This window comes from Mustela erminea, chromosome 20, assembly GCF_009829155.1.
Source record: "Mustela erminea isolate mMusErm1 chromosome 20, mMusErm1.Pri, whole genome shotgun sequence".
Lineage (NCBI taxonomy): Eukaryota > Metazoa > Chordata > Mammalia > Carnivora > Mustelidae > Mustela > Mustela erminea.
Window position 1 is genome coordinate 7,724,518 of NC_045633.1, and position 21,936 is coordinate 7,746,453.

At 42.3% G+C, this 21,936-nt stretch overlaps 1 protein-coding gene across 9 annotated transcripts in view; it reads left to right on the forward strand.

The window, feature by feature from the left end:
• The window catches only part of DNAH3 (dynein axonemal heavy chain 3), a 178,386-nt gene that overhangs the window by 6,911 nt on the left and 149,539 nt on the right, over nt 1-21,936 (forward strand). For 7 of the 9 annotated variants that reach the window (XM_032327122.1, XM_032327121.1, XM_032327127.1 and 4 more), the window contains 7 exons: nt 2,915-3,019; nt 3,566-3,788; nt 13,522-13,594; nt 13,969-14,143; nt 16,204-16,393; nt 18,124-18,319; nt 21,639-21,764. In XM_032327122.1, coding sequence (XP_032183013.1) covers nt 2,915-3,019; nt 3,566-3,788; nt 13,522-13,594; nt 13,969-14,143; nt 16,204-16,393; nt 18,124-18,319; nt 21,639-21,764 — 1,088 coding nt within the window. Of the gene's footprint in view, nt 1-2,914; nt 3,020-3,565; nt 3,789-13,521; nt 13,595-13,968; nt 14,144-16,203; nt 16,394-18,123; nt 18,320-21,638; nt 21,765-21,936 lie in introns of those variants that run through there. The other 2 variants (XM_032327124.1, XM_032327131.1) reach the window with 2 other exon arrangements.

The window sequence follows — 21,936 nt, forward strand, 5'->3', positions numbered from 1 at the left end:
AGTAGGTCTGTGAAAGTGTCAGGAAAGACTCTGATCAGCCCAGCTTAGGTCATATGCCTGTCCCTGGGCTATCACTGTGTCTAGGAAGACGGAGTGCCCTGATTGGCCAGACCTGTGTTACATGTCCTTCATGGTAGCCAGAGGCTGGGATCAGCGTATTGTGTAACATGGACTGAAATTGGAGAAGAGCCAGTTATGTCCACTTAGGGCTGTGTTCTGCTTCTTGATAGGAAGAGTAACTTCCCAACTGGTATCAGGGCTGATGTCAGGTTTATTCCCACTGACGAGCAGAAGTGTGAAGGCCAAGGCATCTCCTGAAAAATATTAACATCCTCCTTGACTGCAAAAGGTCAGGGTTTGGGGGTTAGTTACTCATTACCACTGTTGCTGGTCACTTACTGAGATGTCTAAGTAAACACTTAAGTGTTTGCTTGTTGCTCGTTTAATGAAGACATCTTATTTGAAACAGATTTAAAAGCTAGGCTAAGGGGAAGGATTTCCACGGACCACAAAACCTTGCTTGCAAAGACAAAAAACAGGCAGCTGTAACTTACCAATCGGTATATGTTGTACATCTGGGGTCCTGAAGGAAATCATAAACAACTTCATGGTGCTAGAAGTGTGTTGTCAGAATCTGCCCCAGATGGTGTGGTACCCACTTTGCATGACCAGTTTCCTTTCAGGCTGATGTCAGAGTTTTCTCATTTTGTTCAACTGATTGGTGCAGATCTGATATTAATTTTTTTTAAGACTTTTTTTTATTTATTTGTCAGAGAGAGTGAGCACAGGCAGACAGAGTGGCAGACAGAGGCAGAGGGAGAAGCAGACTCCCTGCTGAGCAAGGCGCCGGATGTGAGACTAGATCCCAGGATGCTAGGATCATGACCTCAGCCGAAGGCAGCCGCTTAACCAACTGAGCCACCCAGGCATCCCTGATATTAATTTTTTTTAAAGATTCATTTTATTTGCAAGAGAGAATGTACACACATGGGCATGCACACGAATGGGTGGGGGGAGTGGCAGAGGGAGAGACTCTTCAAGCCAACCCCCACTGAGCACGGAGCCTGACACAAGGTTCAATCTCACCGCCCATGAAATTATGATATGAGCCCAAACCAAGAGTCCAATACTCAACACACTGAGCTACCAGGCACCCTCTGATACTGATTTCAGTAGAGAAAATCATCTTGGAGATAATCGATCAATTCTTAGGTCCTCGAAATTGAGGTCAAGAGCAGAGAGAGAGATGTAGTTATTTAAATCAACAAAGTGAACTCTCTAAGCTACAAACAAGGTCTGTAGGTCTCAAACTCATCTTGTTTAAATTGAATCCTATGCACCCTGATTTTTAATGAAGTTCTGTTGGGGAGTCTGGTGTGCCACCATTTTTGAGAATAACTGGATTAGGCCATCAGACCAGTGGGCCTGTTGTATGTTTTTAAAGATCTCAGGCTTGCTCCCTATCTGTATTTATGGGTTTGCATGTTTTCGTTTCATTTTAACACCTTCCTAAAATAACTTGTCCTGTTAGTGATACTTGCCATTTCCAATGTTGGGATGGAGTCATGTGTATTTAAAAGCACCTCTGTGTGGCTAGGATGTGTTACCTATATTCTCTGAGCTTTAGTTTTTTTCAGGTTGAACAGGGGTATAAAAAAACTCATTGGGTTCTATGTGGCCTAGAAGGAAATAATTCAGAATAATGAGAGTGTTGTTATTATTGCTAATATTTTCTGAGGTTGAGTCATCAGTGAGCAGTTGGTTAGGGTATGAGGGTGGCTGACATCTGCTTCATATATCCCCTGTCTGCTACCCCCTGCCAGTTAGCCTGCATGACATAATTTGCTGATTCAAGTAAATCAAATCAATCCAGTAATGTCTCATCTTACAGAGTTCAGTCCAAAGTCATTGCCTAAGGTGAAAACTCATGGAGAGTCAAAAGTGTCCTTGAAAATCCCTTAAACCATCTTTAAAGAGCCATGTAGAAACACCTCTAAATTAAGCCCAGCCCTGCAGTTTTCCTCTATGTTGGGACACATTGCACTGTCTCCATCGCTGGTCCTGCATGTAGGGGCTGGGTCCTAGGACAGAAACACACACAGAATCGCTCAACATTGCATTCGCTTTTAGCTCTGCTCAGGAGAGGTGCTTGGGAACTGAGAATAGCCATGGGAGCCACAAGTTCGCCCCTACCTGAGGGTCACCCCTAAGTGCACATTCACTGAAGGGATTGGTGGACTCAGATACCCATACCATATAAGTGATATTTTTTTCTTTTTATAGGCAGCACAGAGGATTGCTCATGTATATGTTACACTCACAGAAAGTACAATGCCCCTGCATAAGCATATTTCTCTTTGGAATTGTGTATTTGTAAAATGCTAGAGTCCATTTTTTTAAAGCTAGCCCCTTGAATCACGACCCAAAATAGGGTAACTTGGGGTCTTCCTGGGGAAAAATGTATGTTAATTTGCTCATAGTGAGGTGCACAAGGAAAAGACACTAGAGGAGAGACAGGTTGCTAATTTAAAAATGAAACCTACACCATGGATGGATGGATGGATGGGGGTGAGAAGGGTGTTTAGTGGACAAAACTCTCTCTAACCCCTTTCTTGGGGGATCTCTTTTTTTTTTTTTTAAAGATTTTATTGATTTATTTGACAGAGATTACAAGTAGGCAGACAGGGAGGCAGAGAGAGGGGAGGGGGTGAAACAGGCCCGCCGCCGAGCAGAGAGCCTGATGCGGGGCCCGATCCCAGGACCCTGGGATCATGACCTGAGCTGAAGGCAGAGGCTCAACCCACTGAGCCACCCAGGTGCCCCATCTCGGGGATCTCTTTACTCTATGCCCAACCTAGAGGTTTGGAAATCTTTCCTAATTCCTAAAGAGTGGCTTTGTTCCCCTTTCCCACAGATCACCAAGAGTGACTCTATACATCATATGAGCCACTCCCAGATGCAGCCAGAGCTGCCCCCTCTGCCTGCTTCTGCTGGAGAGGAACCGTCTGAACTCTATCAGGTATGTTCATCTGGCTACTGGTCTTCTGCTGTGACTGGGCAGTGGTGGGGTGGGGGAGTGGAGTGAGGGATAAGCAGTCAGATTTGACAAGTGGGGTCATTGGCTCTTTGGTCACCTCTGCTACCAGAAAAGACTCCAGGTGTGTGTGTGGGGGGGGGGAAGCTATCCCGTAGCACAACGGTGAGTTAAGATCCAGCCTTCTCCCTTCTCTGTGCTGTTGAACCTTTCCAAACTTCTAAATCTTCCATTATTTCTACCTTATAGCCATGTCTGTAAAGAATAAAGACAATAGAAATAAATTACCTGACTCACAGATACACGGTTTATTGAAAGCCAGCTGTTGGTCCTTGACATCAGAAATCATGCTCACAGTAGACAGAGAAGCGTAATTGGTGACCATCCAGGAAACATTTGCCTGAGTTTGTAAAAGGTAGAAACAGCATAAGGCACGCGCGCGGGTCTCCCTGAGTTTCCATGTGAGTGAAGCTTAAGCTTCTCCAAGAGGTGTCCTTCCCCGCATCATACTCTGTATATCTTCCCTTGTAGACCGTCATGTCACACAGCTTTTATCCCCCCTTGATGCAACGCACATCGTGGACCCTGGCTGCACCCTTCAAAGAGCAGCACCACTACCGCGGACCCAGCGACTCCATTGCCAACAACTATTCTTTGACGGCCCAGGACCTGAAGTTGAAGGACCTGCTGAAGGTTTACCAGCCGGTCACCATCAATGTCCCTAGGGAAAAGAATGTTCAGGGGCTGCCATTAGGTATTTGTATCAATGTGGCCATACCAGCTCAGAATGGGGTGTTGGGTGGGATTTTTAGTCCTGGGTTCTACTTCTCTCTCCTTTGCTTGCTGCAGCTAACCTTGGATAACCTCACAGACTCTCAGTCAGTGAAATGATAATGATTGTAACAGCTAAGATTACATTTACCATATGCCATGTCCCTTACATTTACCACACACCAAACACTTGTGTTATTGATTGCTGCATAACAAACTACCCCGAAGACTTAACGGTTTAAAACAACCAGTATTTACTATCCCACAGTTTCTATGAGGCAAGAATCTGGGCATGGCTTAACTAAATGGTTCTGGGCCAGAGTCTCTCACAAGCCTGCAGTCAAGGTATCAGCCAGAACCACAGTCATCTAAAGGCACCCAGGGAAGGATCCTCTTCCATGCTCACTTAGGTCCACAGGTTCTTGTTGGCTGTTGGCCATGGACATCAGTTTCCTCCATGTGAGCCTTTCCATGAGGGCAGCTCACAGCATGGCTTCTGGCTTCCCTCAGAGGGAACAAGGGAGAGAACAAGAGAGAGAAGGGAGCCAAAAAGACAGAAACCACAGTCTTTTGGGAATTTATTAATTTTGGAAATGATATCCTATCACTTTGGCTGTATGCTGTTTGTTAGAAGTGAGCCTGTAGGTCTAGCCCACATACACAATGGCTTGATACCAGGAGGTGGGGAATCCTTGAGGGCCATCTCGGAAACTACTTACCATAGTACTTTATTAATTTATTTAATACTACTAGGTACAATTTAATCTACTTATTCTTCAGTAATTCTTACTGCATGTATGTTGGAAACTCTTCATCTGCCCTCTGTCTCAAACTTATTTTCATATTTTTCCTTTTTTTCTCTCCAGTGTCTCGGTGAGTTCCTCAGATGTATCTTTTTTTTTTTTACTTTTATTAAGATTTTATTTATTTATTTAACAGAGAGAGACACAACGAGAAAGGAACACCAGCAGGGGTGGTGGGAGAAGGAGAAGCAGGCTTCCCACAGAGCAAGGAGGCTGATGTGGGGCTTGATCCCAGGACTCTGGGATCATGACCTGAGCCAAAGACAGATGCTTAAGGACTGAGCCACCCAGGCGCCCCCACATGTATCTTCTAATTCAGTTATTTGCTCTTCAACTCTGTTGAGACTTGAGTTTATCATGTCTAATGAATGTCCTTTTTTTTTTTATTTTCATGACAATATCTTTACATTTTCAGATTTTCTAATTGGTTCTACTCAATGGGTGTCACCCCTCCCAATTTCTCATTTTATTCTTTTTTTTTTTTTAAGATTTTTACTTATTTGATAGATCACAAGTAGGCAGAGAGGCAGGAAGAGAGAGAGAGAGAAAGAAGAGGAGGAGGCAGGCTCCCTGCCGAGCAGAGAGCCCGATGAGAGGCTCAATCCCAGAACCCTGGGATCATGACCTGAGCTGAAGGCAGAGGCTTTAACCACTGAGCCACCCAGGAGCCCCTCTCATTTTATTCTTATGGGCATAGCTTTTTCAATTCCTGGGAGGATCTTAAACACTTTTTTTGGAGCAATGTTTATAATGCTGTATTATTTTCACTTTGTGAATCTATCCCTTGATTTTTTAGTTTATTAGCTATCTTTCTTAGAATCAGGTTTTTTTCTGTGATTTTAGTTCGCTGACTTGTGTTGAAAGGTTTTTTTCCATTCTTGCTACATGATTCCCCCCATTGTTTTTATTGAAGTGTGATTCACATATAATAAGATGCATAGATCTTACATGTTCAGTTCAGTGAGTATTGGCAATTGTTTATACCATATAGCCACCATCCAAACAGGATGCGGGGCATTTCCTTCACTAGAGAAAGTTCTCTTGTACTCACTGCCAATGAGTTCTCTCTCCTACCCAATACCATCCCTGGCCAACATAACCGCTTTCTGGGTTTTGTCACCATAGATTAGTTTTGCTTGTTTTCACTTATAATTGTAATCAATGTGTACCCTTTTGACAATGCCTTCTTAATCGGATTTTTTTAATTTTTTATAAACATATAATATATTTTTATCCCCAGGGGCACAGGTCTGTGAATCGCCAGGTTTACACACTTCACAGCACTCACCATAGCACATACCCTCCCCAATGTCCATAACTCCTAACCCCTCTACCCCCAGCAATCCTCAGTTTGTTTTGTGAGATTAAGAGTCACTTATGGTTTGTCTCCCTCCCAATCCCATCTTGTTTCATTTATTCTTCTCCTACCTCCTTAACCCCCCATGTTGCATCTCCACTTCCTCATATCAGGGAGAGCATATGATCGTTGTCTTTCTCTGCTTGACTTATTTTGCTAAGCATGATACCCTCTAGTTCCATCCACGTCGTCGCAAATGGCAAGATTTCATTTCTTTTGATGGCTGCATAGTATTCCATTGTGTATATATACCACATCTTCTTGATCCATTCATCTGTTGACGGACATTTAGGTTCTTTCCATAGTTTGGCTATTGTGGACATTGCTGCTATAAACATTCAGGTGCACGTGCCCCTTCGGATCACTACGTTTGTATTTTTAGGGTAAATACCCAGTAGTGCAATTGCTGGGTCATAGGGCAGTTCTATTTTCAACATTTTGAGGAACCTCCATGCTGTTTTCCAGAGTGGCTGCACCAGCTTGCATTCCCACCAACAGTGTAGGAGGGTTCCCCTTTCTCCGCATCCTCGCCAGCATCTGTTATTTCCTGACTTGTTGATTTTAGCCATTCTGACTGGTGTGAGGTGATATCTCATTGTGGTTGTGATTTGTATTTCCCTGATGCCAAGTGATATGGAGCACTTTTTCATGTGTCTGTTGGCCATCTGGATGTCTTCTTTGCAGAAATGTCTGTTCATGTCCTCTGCCCATTTCTTGATTGGATTATTTGTTCTTTGGGTGTTGAGTTTGCTAAGTTCTTTATAGATTTTGGACACTAGCCATTTATCTGATATGTCATTTGCAAATATCTTCTCCCATTCTTCAGTTGTCTTTTGGTTTTGTTAACTGTTTCCTTTGCTGTGCAAAAGCTTTTGATCTTGATAAAATCCCAATAGTTCAGTTTTGCCCTTGCTTCCCTTACCTTTGGCGATGTTCCTAGGAAGAAGTTGCTGTGGCTGGTGTCGAAGAGGTTGCTGCCTGTTTTCTCCTCAAGGATTTTGATGGATTCCTTTCTCACATTGAGGTCCTTCATCTATTTTGGGTCTATTTTTGTGTGTGGTGTAAGGAAATGGTCCAATTTCATTTTTCTGCATGTGGCTGTCCAATTTTCCCAACACCATTTATTGAAGAGGCTGTCCTTTTTACATTGGACATTCTTTCCTGATTTGTTGAAGATTAGTTGACCATAGAGTTGAGGGTCTATTTCTGGGCTTTCTATTCTGTTCCATTGATCTATGTGTCTGTTTTTGTGCCAGTACCATGCTGTCTTGATGATGACAGCTTTGTAATAGAGCTTGAAGTCCGGAATTGTGATGCCACCAACGTTGGCTTTCTTTTTCAATATTCTTTTGGCTATTCAAGGTCTTTTCTGGTTCCATATAAATTTTTGGATTATTTGTTCCATTTCTTTGAAAAAGATGGATGGTACTTTGATAGGAACTGCATTAAATGTGTAGATTGCTTTAGGTAGCATAGACATTTTCACAATATTTATTCTTCCAATCCAGGAGCATGGAACATTTTTTCCATTTCTTTGTGTCTTCCTCAATTTCTTTCATGAGTACTTTATAGTTTTCTGAGTATAGACTCTGTGCCTCTTTGGCTAGGTTTATTCCTAGGTATCTTATGGTTTTGGGTGCAATTGTAAAAGGGATTGACTCCTTAATTTCTCTTTCTTCTGTCTTGTTGTTGGTGTAGAGAAATGCAACTGATTTCTGTGCATTGATTTTATACCCTGACACTTTACTGAATTCCTGTACAAGTTCTAGCAGTTTTGGAGTGGAGTCTTTTGGGTTTTCCACATATAGTATCATATCATCTGCGAAGAGTGATAGTTTGACTATTTCTTTGCCATTTTGGATGCCTTTAATTTCCTTTTGCTGTCTAATTGCTGAGGCTAAGACTTCTAGTACTATGTTGAATAGCAGTGGTGATAATGGACATCCCTGCTGTGTTCCTGACCTTAGTGGAAAAGCTTTCAGTTTTTCTCCATTGAGAATGATATTTGTGGTGGGTTTTTCACAGATGGCTTTGATAATCTTGAGGTATGTGCCCTCTATCCCTATACTTTGAAGAGTTTTGATCAGGAAGCAATGCTGTACTTTGTCAAATGCTTTTTCAGCATCTATTGAGAGTATCATATGGTTCTTGTTCTTTCTTTTATTAATGTGTTGTATCACATTGATTGATTTGCAGATGTTGAACCAACCTTGCAGCCCTGGAATAAATCCCACTTGGTCGTGGTGAATGATCCTTTTAATGTACTGTTGAATCCTATTGGCTAGTATTTTGGTGAGAATTTTCACATCTGTGTTCATCAAGGATATTGGTCTATAGCTCTCTTTTTTGATGGCATCCTTGTCTGGATTTGGGATCAAGGTGATGCTGGCCTCATAAAATGAGTTTGGAAGTTTTCCTTCCATTTCTATTTTTTGGAACAGTTTCAGGAGAATAGGAATAAGTTCTTCTTTAAATGTTTGGTAGAATTCCCCCAGGAAGCCGTCTGGCTCTAGGCTTTTGTTTGTTTGGAGATTTTTGATGACTGTTTCAATCTCCTTACTGATTATGGGTCTGTTCAGGCTTTCTATTTCTTCCTGGTTCAGTTGTCATAGTTTATATGTCTCTAGGAATGCATCCATTTCTTCCAGATTGTCAAATTTGTTGGCGTAGAGTTGCTCATAGTATATTCTTATAATTGTTTGTATTTCTTTGGTGTTAGTTGTGATCTCTCCTCTTTCATTCATGATTTTATTTGGGTCCTTTCTCTTTTCTTTTTGATAAGTCTGTCCAGGGGTTTATCAATCTTATTAATTCTTTCAAAGAACCAGCTCCTAGTTTCGTTGATTTGTTCTATTGTTTTTTTGGTTTCTATTTCATTGATTTCTGCTCTGATCTTTATGATTTCTTTTCCCCTGCTGGGTTTAGGGCTTCTTTCTTGTTCTTTCTCCAGCTCCTTTAGGTGTAGAGTTAGGTTGTGTACCTGAGACCTTTCTTGTTTCTTGAGAAAGGCTTGTTCCGCTATGTATTTTCTTGTCAGGACTGCCTTTGTTGTGTCCCACAGATTTTAAACCATTGTGTTTTCATTATCATTTGTTTCCATGAATTTTTTCAATTCTTCTTTAATTTCCTGGTTGACCCATTCATTCTTTAGAAAGATGCTGTTTAGTCTCCATGTATTTGGGTTCTTTCCAAATTTCCTTTTGTGATTGAGTTCTAGTTTCAGAGCACTGTGGTCTCAAAATATGCAGGGAATGATCCCAATCTTTTGATACCGGTTGAGACCTGATTTAGGACCCAGGATGTGATCTATTCTGGAAAATGTTCCATGTGCACTAGAGAAGAATGTGTATTCTGTTGCTCTGGGATGAAATGTTCTGAATATGTCTGTGATGTCCATCTGGTCCAGTGTGTCATTTAAGGCCTTTATTTCCTTGTTGATCTTTTGCCTGGATGATCTGTCCATTTCAGTGAGGGGAATGTTAAAGTCCCCTACTTTTATTGTATTATTGTTGATGTGTTTATTTGATTTTGTTATTAATTGGTTTATATAGTTGGCTGCTCCCATGTTGGGGGCATAGATATTTTAAATTGTTAGATCTTCTTGTTGGACAGATCCTTTGAGTATGATATGGTGTCCTTCCTCATCTCTTATTATAGTCTTTGGCATAAAATCTAATTGATCTGATATAAGGATTGCCACTCCTACTTTCTTCTGATGTCCATTAGCATGGTAAATTGTTTTCCACCCCTTCACTGTAAATCTGGAGGTGTCGTCAGATTTAAAATGAGTTTCTTGTAGGCAACATATAGATGGGTTTTGTTTTTTTATCCATTCTGATACCCTGTGTCTTTTGATTGGGGCATTTAGCCCATTAACATTCAGGGTAGCTATTGAGAGATATGAATTTAGTGCCATTGTATTGCCTGTAAGGTGACTGTTACTGTATATTGTCTCTGTTCCTTTCTGATCTACTCCTTTTAGGCTCTCTCTTTGCTTAGAGGACCCCTTTCAATACTTTCTGTAGAGCTGGTTTGGTATTTGCAAATTCTTTCAGTTTTTGTTTGTCCTGGAAGCTTTTAATCTCTCCTTCTATTTTCAATGATAGCCTAGCTGGATATAGTATTCTTGGCTGCATGTTTTTCTTGTTTAGTGCTCTGAATATATCATGCCAGCTCTTTCTGGCCTGCCAGGTCTATGTAGATAAGTCTGCTGCCAATCTAATATTTTTACCATTGTATGTTACAGACCTCTTTTCCCAGTCTGCTTTCAGGATTTTCTCTTTGTCACTAAGACTTGTAAATTTTACCATTAGGTGACGGGTTGTGGACCTAATCTTATTGATTTTGAGGGGGATTCTATTCTCTGCACCTCCTGGATTTTAATGCTTGTTCCCTTTGCCATATTGGGGAAATTCTGTCCAATAATTCTCTCCAGTATACCTTTTGCTCGCCTCTCTCTTTCTTCTTCTTCTGGAATCCCAATTATTCTAATGTTGTTTCATCTTATGGTGTCACTTATCTCTCAAATTCTCCCCTCGTGGTCCAGTAGCTGTTTGTCCCTCTTTTGCTTAGCTTCTTTATTCTCTGTCATTTGGTCTTCTATATTGCTAATTCTTTCTTCTGCCTCATTTATCCTAGCAGTGAGAGCCTCCATTTTTTTATTGCACCTCATTAATAGCTTTTTTGATTTCAACTTGGTTAGATTTTAGTTCTTTTATTTTTCCAGAAAGGGCTTTTATATCTCCCGAGAGGGTTTCTCTAATATCCTCCATGCCTTTTTCGAGCCCAGCTAGAACCTTGAGAATCATCATTCTGAACTCTAGATCTGACATATTACCAATGCCTGTATTGATTAGGTCCCTAGTCTTCGGTACTACCTCTTGTTCTTTTTTTTTGTGGTGAGTTTTTCCGCCTTGTCATTTTGTCCAGATAAGAGTATATGAAGGAGCAAGTAAAATACTAAAAGGGTGGCAACAACCCCAGGAAAATATGCTTGAACCAAATCAGAAGAGATCCCAAATCGTGAGGGGGGAGAAAGGGGTTTAAAAAAGGTTCAGAAAGAGAAAAACAAAGAAAGAAAGAAAAGAAACAATTAAAAAAAGAAAATGAATAAAAAAAAAGTATAAAAAAGAAAAAATATATATTAGATAAACTAGTTAAAAAAGCGTTAAAAAAGAAAAGGGTAAAAGTTAAAAAAAAGTTAGCAGAAGAGATTAAAAAAAAGAAAAAAAAGTTAAATTAACTACAAGACTAAAGAATCATGGGGAGAAAGCCATGAGTTCCGTGCTTTGCTTTCTCCTCCTCTAGAATTCCACTGCTCTTTTGGTATTGAAACTGCACTCCTTGGTAGGTGAACTTGGTCCTGGCTGGATTTTTTGTTGATCTTCTGGGGGAGGGGCCTGGTGTAGTGATTCTCAAGTGTCTTTGCCCCAGGCGGAATTGCACTGCCCTTACCAGAGGCCGGGCTGAGTAATCCGCTCAGGTTTGCTTTCAGGAGCTTTTCCCTGAGCACTTTCCGTAGAGTTCCGGAGGACGGAGGACGGGAATGAAAATGGAGGCCTCCTGGTCTCCGGCCCAGAGGAGCCGAGAGCCCGGGGCCCCACTCCTCAGTGCGCCCTCAGAGAACTGCGCCCAGTTACTCCTGTCTCCATGGCCTCTGGCCGTGCTCCAAGCTCACCAAGCCTGTGACCGGTTCAAGGTAACCCCAAGCTGGGAGCTCAGTCCTCGGCTCTGTCTCTGTAGCCAGCTTCCCTGTTCTAATACCTGTAAGCTCTGTGATACTCAGACACCCCCAATCCTTCTGTGACCCTGCGGGACCTGAGGCCACACTGACCCCGCGTGGGCTTCACCCTGATTTAGCCTCTGGAGCGATGTCCCTCAGCGGAACAGACTTTTAAAAGTCCTGATTTTGTGCTCCATTGCTCCGTGGCTTGCCGGGAGCCGGCCCCTCCCCGTCTATCTTCCCGTCGCCTTGGATTCACTTCTCCACCAGTCCTACCTTTCAGAAAGTGGTTGATTTTCTGTTTCTAGAGTTGCTGTTCTTCTTCTCTTCAATCTCCTGTTGGATTTATAGGTGTTTGCAATCTTTAGATAAGCTATCTAGCTGATCTCCTGCTAGCTGAAGTAGTCTCAGCCTGCTACTTCTCCTCCATCTTGATTCCGACTCCTGATTTTTTTTTTTTTTTAATTCTTATGCCTTCATCTGTCCACTTAGGACCTCAAATTAGTATCAGACCTTGTATAGGTGATTTAGGACTCCCATTCTAAGGTGATATTTGGGTCATGTAGATGCAGTCCCTGAGCTGTGTGAAGCCCAGCTTAGTTATTATCTGGCTCTCTTGTTATCTCTGGCTACCATATGAATTGAGTATCTCTGTGCTTTATCTGTATGGCAGTGTTGCTGTGTCTTCGTGGGTAGGGCAGTCTTGCTTCAGTCCTGGCTTTATGCTGTGAGCCTAGCACCAGTCTCCTACATCATGGAGTGTTTTTGGATTCTCTGACTCCCCCAAGTATAAAATACCTAAACTCCTCCCTGCTCTTGGACACAGAAGCCAAATTTATAACTTTTACTTCATCCTCTGTGTATTTCTGGTCCACCTAGGAAGCATCTTGTTGAATATTGTAATTTTTTTTTAATTTTTAAAGAGTCTATTATTGTTGTATTTGGAGTCAGTTGAGAAGCTCAAAGTATGAACTCAGAATACTCAGAACTGAAGATTAGGGGTCTTCAGTTCTCTCTGATTCTGTCAAAATGTCGATTTAATACTGTCTAACATTTCTATGTTACTTGTTAATTTGTTTAGGCTAGAGACTTAAGCAAGTGACAGTATCTAGTTAAAGTTTACTAATATAGTTTTATATCATTTACCAAATTTGTTTGTAGTTACCTTGTATTTATTACAAATGATATTGGTTTTTTTATTTGTAATAATCATATGGTATTTCCTTTAAAACAAATATACTAAGTTTGAAAGTCCGCACCTATTTGAAGAAAAACATTAAGGAGTAATTTCCAATGTTTAGAAAACAGAGCATACAGGATTAGTGAGTGAATCAAGTGGACACTTCTCTCTCTCTCTCTCTCTTTTTTGTTTAAAGATTTTTATTTGTTTTTCTGACAGACAGAGATCACAAGTAGGCAGAGAGGCGGATGGAGACAGAAGGGGAAGCAGGCTCTCTGCTAAGGGGGTCGTTCCCAAGACCCTGGGATCATGACCTGAGCCAAAGGCAGAGGTGTTAACCCACTGAGCCACCCAGGCACCCCAAGTAGGCAGTTCTTAATACTTGTCAGTTGTATAAATGAATGGAAGTTATGTGCGTTCCCATTTCACAGTGGGGGAAGCCGAGGCCTGGAATGTTGAAATTACTTCTTCAGAGTCACACAGGTGTTTAGTGGTGCATGTGGGGCCAGGTAGCCCATCTCTGGCTTCATCCCACTGCGCCAAGTCTACTCCCTTCCTATGCTCTGGGACTGTCCTGAGAGTCCTGTCCCTCTGGGCAAAGGTTGGCCCAAGGCTACTAGCCATCCCTGATGTGTTTCTTCTCCACTGTTCTAGCAGCTAACTACTCTTCAGAACCCAACAAGAAGAAAAGAAAGTTCTCCTCTAGAGGCAAAGAGGATTCCACCAGGTAAGTGTCCCTGTGGGTTTTGGGGTTTGCAGGACACCAAGCTGAACTACAGAAGCCTGTAGTCTCATTGAAACCCTGCTATGTATCTTGATTTCAGAGCATTCTCAGATTCCAGGTAACACATTTTTTTTTTTCTCATAGTGCTCTTAACCCAATTCTTTAAGGCTCTGAATAAAACTAAATTAACCAACAAGTAAAACCAATGCTAGCATCCCTGTGGGTGTTCCATGGTTAGAGGTTGTCATTGAGGGACTCATGCTAATAGATGACACAGAGGAGAAGGGCTTCCACTGCAGAACAACTCTTAGCAGCTTGAAGACAGTAGACCCAACACAGAGCGGAGAAGCAAGGGCTGAGCTGTGTCTACTTTTCAGGACCAAGCTGGCCTTCAATATCTCAAACTCATCACCCACAAAGAAGGAGGTGGTGACATCTTCAGCCCTTCCAGAAAGCAGGCCAATGAGTCCGGAAGAACAGATTAGTGTGATGTTACAGCGGGAAATGGAAATAGAAAGTAAAGAAACCCAGCTATCTGATTCAGACTTAGAGGTACGTTCTTGTTGCTTCCTTTCTCTCAGTTCGCTGAGTATGATTCTTGGCATCTCAGGGATTCAAAACTCGGGGAGAACAGCACAATCACCCAGAATGATTTTAAAGCAGAATGTTTTAAAAATACCAAAGTCCAGACCCCATAACAGACTACTGAATAACAGGAGTTGTGTGTGTGTGTGTGTGTGTGTGTGTGATTTTAGTAAGTCTTAGAAACCTTTGGGTCTCTTAGAACTTATGTTGCAAAATGCTGGCCCATAAGCTAGGGTTGCCAGATTTTGAAAAACAAAACAAAAAACAGGGCACCTAGTTAAATTGGAATTTTACATACACAATGAGTAATTTTTAAAATTATACCAAAGTACTAAATGTATAAGTATAACTCACTTCATCCTATATTTTATTTTTTTTAAAAGATTTTATTTATTTGTTAGAGAGAGAGAGAGAAAGACCACAAGTAGGCAGAGAGGTAGGCAGAAGAGTGGGGGAAGCAGGCTCCCCGCCGAACAGAGAGCCCGATGTGGGGCTCGATCCCAGGATCCTGAGATCATGACCTGAGCAGAAGGCAGAGGCTTTAACCCACTGAGCCACCCAGGTGCCCCCATCCTATATTTTATATGGCAATTCTACCATAGGCTGAATTTGGCCTATAGATGTGTTTTGAAAATGAGAGAAATCTCACATAAGCTGGATTTCTAACCTCTTTGGAAAAAATTAAGATATTTGAAGCTGAGAAATAGCTACTTCCTTTAGATGAAAAGTATATTTTCCAGTTTGTGTGTATCTCTAGTATTCTGTATTATTTTCTTATGTCCACCCAACTTTCAACAATTAACTACCTGCTTGGTTCTAGATAGACTTTTGAGTTCCCAACCTATTTTAAAAGAAGAGGAACAAAACTTTAGAGCCATACCTTATGAGTTTATAGTATGTATAATAAACCAATTTATAATAAAAATCATAGCAACTGAGTATGTGCTACTGGTAAGATTCCACACTAAACCCTCTAGATGATTGACTCCATTCGAGACCTGGGTACTATGACGATTCCTGTTGTCCAGGTGTGGAAATTGGGGTGAGGTCTGATTAAGCAACTTGACAAAGGTTACACAGTTGATGAGAGGCATAACTAGAATTAAGACCAGCTCTGACTGACCATAAAGTCTCTGCGATAGCATTTCTCACACTTGCCTGAAGATAAGAATCAACTGGGGTGCTTGTTGAAAAATCCCAAACTGATTAAGGGGGTCCCATGAATCTGCATTTTAATAAGAGCCTCTCTCCCCACCCCACACGGTTCTTACAATGAGGGAAGTTTGGAAGTTTCTTCTCTCCAAGGAACTTCTATTTAAGATCGGAGCAAGGTGAGCTCAGCCTCCTCTGACCACAGACAGTAGTCACTAAAGGTCAGACCTGATTTCCTACACTTTGTGCTTCTCAGCCGTCTTAAAGTTTTGGTTTCTAGAGCTCATCAGCCATCTGGCAGCTTAGTGCCCTAAACAAACAAAACTTCCTGAAGTCACCAGGTCACACTGGCCATTTCTGTTCAGTTTGTGCATTTGTGTTGCTTTTCTAAACTCAGAAACCCACAGTCAGATTAGAAGTAAATCTCACTTGGACTTGGGGAAGTTTTCCCTCACTGGCAGCTTTAAGCCACAGGATCAAAGTGCTTTGTAGGGCACTGTTGTTGTTGAAGAGGGTGAATCACTGGGTCCCTTTGAGAGCTTGTTAATCATCTTCTTAAAGTTCACCAGATAGGTTCCCTCAGCCCTGGGTAGTACTCATTCCACTGTTCCTACCTGCATAGCATTTGGCAAGTCCATCCTTTTACCCCACTGAAATCTCTGGCTCTGTTTGAATACTCCAGAGTCAAGGAGAAACTTGCCCACCATCACACTGCAGTGAGTGTGTGGCAATGGGCCCAGAAAGTCCAACATCAGCGAGTGAAGGGTCTGGATAGGTGCTGTGTGAACGGGCCCCTTGGAGGCTGACAGGTGTGGGCAGGTGGGCACCGTTAACCAATCACAGTCATTGTCTTGCCGGTGGTTTGTTTATGGAAGAGGTACTATTACTATGTGACCAATGGCATCCGAAAAGACATGATTGCCCCCGAGGAGGATGAAGTGATGCATCAGATTTCAAAGCTGATTCCTAACACACTGCTGACAAGTCCCTCGCTGGAGCCCCTGATGATCAGCCTAGTGAAGGAGAAGGAAAATGACTACTACAGTAGCCTCATGAAAAGCATTGGTAAGGCTGGGGGTAAATGGGGCAGAGGGCTCCTTTGCAGAGGACACCATCTTTCTCTCACCATCAGTCCACCCTGGTTCCTCTGAAAATGCCAAAAATACCCTTTTTCTTCAGATGATTTCCCCCACATCATTCAGGTCAACACCAGCACTTCCTGCCCTTTGATGTGCATCCACATAACTTGGGGATCTTGTGATTCTGATGAGACAGATCTGGGGTAGGGCCCGAGAGCCTGCATTTCTAACAAGCTCCCAGGATCTGTGGATACTGCTCACCCCGGGGCAGCACTAGGAATAACAAGGATCTACTCAAGTTTTAAGATCTAGCTCAAGACCTGCCTCTTAAGTACTTTTCTCTCTCTGCAGCCCTCAGGGGTCCCTCCATCGCTCTGCATGCACAGGACTTCCTGTCTCTGCGTTCAACTCACTCTGCTTTAGAATATCTCCTGGGCCATTATTTCTTTTCTATTATGTAACACTGGTATTGTCTTTTCGTTTCTTGCGGGTCTTGGCTCCCTTATCAGACTGTCAGTTCTCTGATGGTGAAGGAGATGTTACTGATCCTAGCTCCCCTTCACCCTTCGGGCTGCGTCTTGTACATGCAGGACGTTACTGGGAAATATTTAATGATGGTGAGGAATGTGAGAAACATATTAAAGACGAGTGGTGATCATATGAGTTCCTCGCCTTCCTATTTTATCTGGACAGCAGCTGTCTATACCAGGCAGCCTAGTTATTTTAAATTTCCTAATTAACTTCCTAATGCTGTCAGTGCAATGGCCTCTTGTCTACACTAGGATAGAACCAAACTCATAAGCATAAACATGGATAGTCCTTCAAATTCCAGCTTTAACCTACTTCTGCAATCTTATCACCTTGAACTCTACCACTTTTGTCTGATATTTCTGCCCCCAAATAACTCCCAGCACCTTGAGCATGTTTTACAGAAGTCCTAGCACTGCACTTCATTACATGCTGTTTCTTCTGAGCCCTGTGCTCTTCCCTTCTTATCCTGTCTCCAAATTCCTACTCATTCTTCCCAGTCCAGCTCAAACGTCACTCCCTCTGTGAAGCTTTTCCCATCTTTCTTTCCTTAGTATGTGAAATAGTTGGTCTCTAAGTTTCCATTTTTTTTTTTAAGGTTATTCATTTTAGAGAGGGCGGGGTAGGAAGAGTGATCGTGAATGAGGAAGAAGGAGAGAGAAACCCCCTGAGCAGACTTCTTGCTGAGCGCAGAGCCCGACACAGGGCTTGATCCCACCACCCCGGGGTCAGACCTGAGCTGAAACCAAGAGTCGGATGTTTAACTGGACTGTGCCACCCAAGGCACCCCTAAATTTCCATTTCTAAGTATCTGGGGTCATCTGTTGCATTGAATTTTTTGTGTGACTGCTTAGGTGTGAGAAGTCAATTAATGATTAATGAGGCATCAGCAAATACTAGTTCATTGTCCTACATGATGCTAGCTATCCAAATAGAGCTCAACCCCCGGTTTCTAAGCCTCGGACTGTGAAGTTACACTCCTCCTTCCCCCCGAAACATCTTCAGAAAGAAAACAAACCAACAGAGTGGCGCTTCCCCAATTTGGTTATGCCCAAGGGATTATTAACATAATGGATATTATCAGCGTAAATGGTCAGAGGCTCATTTACCTTCCAAGCTGCAACTTAGAGCATGGGGTGTTCAAGGTCCCTACTTACTAACAAGTTGTTTGCTCTGTTGGTTCTATAGTTGATTACATCCTCATGGACCCAACAGAGAGAAAAAGACTCTTCATCAAGAACATTCCCCACATGTTTCCTCAAAGAGTGATCCGGGCCCCTGTGCCCTGGCACCACGTCTACAGGAATGCCAAGAAATGGAATGAGGAGCATCTGCACACGGTGAACCCCATGATGCTCAGCCTGAAAGAACTGTGGTTTAAAGAGTAAGACATTCCTCCCTTCCCTTTTCTTTCCCTTCTCGATGGTTTGCCCACAAAAGACAGTATCTTATGCTGGGCACAGTGGGGGTAGCCTTGCCCTTGAAGGGAAATGACGAACATCCTAGACCCAAAGTGCGTGGAAACTCTAAGTGACAGCTCTCCACGCAGTGAAGTGACCCTGCTTTGTGTTCCCGTGACACCCCGACCCTGTCGCTAAGCCCTGGCGTGTACTGGTGAAGAGCTCAGTCTTGGAGCCAGCCCACTTGAGGCCAGATCTTAGCCCAGCTGCTTCCTAGGTAACATTGGTGTGTTAGATCATCTGTCTGTGTCTTGCTTTCCTTACCCCTAAATTTGGGAAAAGAGTTCCTGCTTCATAGGGTTGGTAGGAGGAATAAAAACTTAAAATAAATAAAAATAAATAAAAAACTTAATGCATTCAAAGTACTTAGAACAGTGCCCAGCAAACTGTAAGTACCTATTAAGTGTGAATGAGCCATTACCTCCATGAGGACATGTATCGCACTGAATTACAATCGTGTGTGTGCCAGTTTGACTCTAGCTTCCAAGACATATGGAGGATTGGGTCTTATTCCTGAGGTAACTCAGTGCCAGCCCAGGGATGGCAAGCAGGGGTCTTGGTTATGTTCATCAATGACTAAATTGGCCACAGCAAGTGAAGAAGTTCAGAGAATATAGGAGCCGCTCTTTTTTCCCTTCTTCACTTTTTCTAAATTGAGATATAATCCACACACCATACAATTTGCCCTTCTGAAGTGCACAGGACCATTGTTTTTAGTGCACTCCCATATTTGTCCAACTCTGACCACTCTGTCCTTCAAAAATATTTCCATCATCCCGAAAAGAAATGCAGTATCCATTAGCAGTCCCACATTCCCACCCCTTTTTCCTTCCCTGGCAAACATTAATCTGTTTTCTGTCTCTACAGATTTAACCTATTCCAGACACTTCGTATAAATGGAATCACACAATATGTGACCTTTCGTGTCTGGCTGCTTTTTACTTAGCACATGTTTTCCAGGTTCATCTGACATTGAATGATGTATCAGTATTTCATTCCATTCTCCAGCCGAATATTACCCCACTGCATGGCTGCCCCATGTTTAGTTTATCCATTCATCAGCTGCAGAGAAAGACTGTTTTTTGGGGGGGGGGGGGTCCGTTAAGGGAGGTGTAAATCCTGGTGGGAGAATGAGGCCACCAGAGTTCACTGAAAGGTCAGGCTGATGACATGATGAGTTGCCACCATCTGAGTTTTTATTAGAAAAACTGGAGGCAAATATGCTTACTTAATTTTGACTGACCTTACCGGTAACTCAGATATTTTATTTTGGGACGTCTCTGTAGCTTCGAATGTGTTTAGTCTTAAGGGAGACCTGTTACTTGGAGAACTCACTTGTTTATCACATTCTTAGCTGTCCCTATATTTCCAAAGATAATTGAGGGGGAGGTCAAGCTGGCATGGAGCCCACCAATGGTAAGAAATAAGCACATTCCCTTCTTTGGACTGAATTTAGTTTTCTAAGTCATTGGAGGTGTCAGTCAGGACACTGAAAAAAAAATTCACTTTCTAATGAGGCAGAAGTGTTTAAGGTAATAATTTATAGAATGGGCTCCCAAACTACACTGCATAGGTTCTGGTTCTTGCTTTGTCAGTAACAGATGGTGTGATTTTGGGGAAGCTAATCTCTCTAAGCCACCGTCTATTTATATGTAAAATGGGAATAATAATAATACACACCTCATGTGTTTTGTTTGATGAGTTGTTTAGAACAGCTTTGGCATATAGTAATTGTTCAATAAATGAAGGTACTGCTTTAACTATAAGCATGTTTATGACCTCAAAAAATAACCTGGAAATTAACAAAAAAAGATGAGTCTCAGGGATGGTAAAATTTGCCAGATACTCACTGCCAAGGAGATGTACAGATGCATTTAATTTTTCATGTAGTAAAGATGGCACATTATTGAATCTATAGCTTCTGAGAAGAAAGGATACTTACTACTTGCTTTTAGGGGTTCCCTAAAGATTATACAGGCAACAAAAGTGAAAGTGAACCAAAATCATTTAGAAGATTTTTGTCAGTTGAACAACAACAAAAAAAATGAGAAAGATTTGTTAAGGAAATGATACAGACAGCTTTTCTCTGTGACCTGCATGATTTAATTTTAAAAATTCTAAGAAGTCACCTAGTGACCAGTGAAAGGTAAGGGGCTTGGGGGCCAGAATGAGAGTTGTGGTCTGAAGAGCCACTGTAGGACGTTCGTTAAGGATTGAATTCAAGATAAGTAACATAATTACCACATGGTAACAAGGGCCATACTTGGTTTGGATATCAAATGTGTGGTGAGGGAGCTCTCAAGTTCTCTCCTTCCTTCCCTAACAATGCTTTGTGGCTGGCCAGACAAGATGGGGACCACGTTCACCACCTCCACCAAGAAGGAATAGAAATATAGGCTGTGGGATTTAGGAAGGATGAGGAAAAGTGCCCAAGAGGTCATTCCAGTGGATGATGAAAATGAGAAGCAAGAAATGAGATGAGTTGAGGGAGTGAACAAAGATCTAACTGGGGAAGTGAAAGACAGTGATGATTTAAAAGAGTGATTTATAAATGGATGGAATAGACGTCAGGAAGAGGTATGTGGCCCTCTGAGCTGAAAGACACCTCTGGGAATATGGTAAAGGACAACACATCCATTGATCTGAAAAAAATAGAAGAGCCTCATAAGAGAAGGTGCAGGGAGTTTCATGTGTTCATTCCGCAGATACCTATTGTGTGCCTGCATTGTGTAAGGCGGTGTGCCAAGGGATAATGTGTGTGTCTTGGTGAACCTGCCAATCAAGTGTAGGTCTATAGGGGGTTTTGTGTTTGTTTAGACCAAAGCAGTCCTCCAAGTTGCTTGAGTAGCTCACCTGGAACCACCCTGAGGATTAGAGGAACCCCCTTGATCATGAAGGTGTTGCTTCTATTGACCTATCTTCTCTGTCCTCACTGTTAAAGAACGTTGATTAGTCCATTTGATATTCCAGTTCCCAGCCAGGCAAATTCCAGGTTGGTTCCAAAGCAGTCCCCAGATAGGTTACCCAGAGGCTCAGCAAACACCAGCTGAGTTGGCTCATCTATCTACCCTTTGCAAGGTTCCTCTGGACTTTCTCCTCCCTCCTCAGACTCTCAGAGTTCTCAGTGATAATTAGTGTTACTCTCCTTGAAAAAAATAAAGATATATGCCCTTTGAACTTAACCTAGGAATTCATTTTTAAGTGTCTTCTCAGCCCAGGACGTTTCTCCCTCTCTTTTGGCAGATTTAGAGACCTCAGGTTTGTTCGAACAGCAGAATTACTGGCAGGAAAACTGCCTCTGCAGCCTCATGAATATCAGGATGTGATCCAGAAACACTGCATGGAAGCGCGCCAAATTCTTCTCAACAAGTCAGTATCTGGCCCCAGAATGGGACGGCATCACAGTATCATAAACCCTGTGGAGAGAAAACTAGTTCCCTGCCGGTCTTTGTGACTCCCCATGTCCACTCTTCTTCAACCCTCTCTGCCTTTCTGAAATTCTCATTACTCTTCTCTGTTGGGGGTACCACTTCTCTTCCCT